Below are 785 nucleotides of genomic sequence, written 5' to 3'. Positions count from 1 at the left end.
CAAGAACAAGAGTACAGTCGACTGATCGACACGGCCAATGCCCCGATCTTTGGTGTGGATACGAACATGCGCATCAATATTTTCAACCGCAAGGCGCAACAGATCACCAACTTTACGTCTGAAGAGGTGGTGGGTGAAATGTATGTGGAAACGATAATTTCGGAAGAATTCAAGGCTGTAACATACGACATCATGTGTAAAGCTCTTCAAGGTAATGAGACGGCTAGCTTCGAGCTGGCACTTACTACCAAGACAGGCCGTAAGGTGAACATTCTTCTGAACGCCACCGCTCGCTTCGACCAGCACGGCCAGATCGTCGGTGTCGTGGGTATTGGTCAGGATATCACTGATCGCATTGCCCAGGAACAAGAATATACGAGATTGATCGACTCGGCCAACGCCCCGATCTTCGGTGTAGACGTGAACGGCTGCGTGAATATCTGGAACAAGAAGGCTGCAGAAATCACGCAGTACACGCCCATGGACGTGATGGGTGAGAACTTGGTGGAGAAGTTTATCACGGAAGACTATCGTAAAGCTGTTGGTCTTGTATTTTCCAAGGCATGTGAAGGAACGGAAACCGCTAATTTCGAGTTCCCGCTGATGACTAAGGCTGGTCGTCGCTTAGAGATTCTGCTGAATGCGACATCGAGATTCAACGAACACGGAGAAGTTATGGGAGTGGTAGGCATCGGCCAAGACATCACTGAACGTATCGCTCAGGAACAGGAGTACACTCGCCTGATTGATACTGCTAATGCCCCGATCTTTGGTGTCGATATCAA

At 49.2% G+C, this 785-nt stretch overlaps 1 protein-coding gene across 2 annotated transcripts in view; it reads left to right on the top strand.

The window, feature by feature from the left end:
• Positions 1 to 785, top strand: part of PPTG_22501 — a gene marked incomplete at its 3' end in the record, with an annotated part of 22,027 nt that overhangs the window by 16,895 nt on the left and 4,347 nt on the right. Inside the window, exon 6 of one of the 2 annotated variants that reach the window (XM_008904353.1) lies at positions 3 to 684. In XM_008904353.1, the coding sequence (XP_008902601.1) occupies positions 3 to 684 (682 nt within the window). The remainder of the gene's footprint in view (positions 1 to 2; positions 685 to 785) is intronic. The other variant, XM_008904354.1, reaches the window with a different exon arrangement.

This window comes from Phytophthora parasitica (genome assembly GCF_000247585.1).
Source record: "Phytophthora parasitica INRA-310 unplaced genomic scaffold supercont2.17, whole genome shotgun sequence".
Classification (NCBI taxonomy): Eukaryota; Oomycota; class Peronosporomycetes; order Peronosporales; family Peronosporaceae; genus Phytophthora; species Phytophthora nicotianae.
This window is presented reverse-complemented; position numbering and strand designations above follow the sequence as displayed.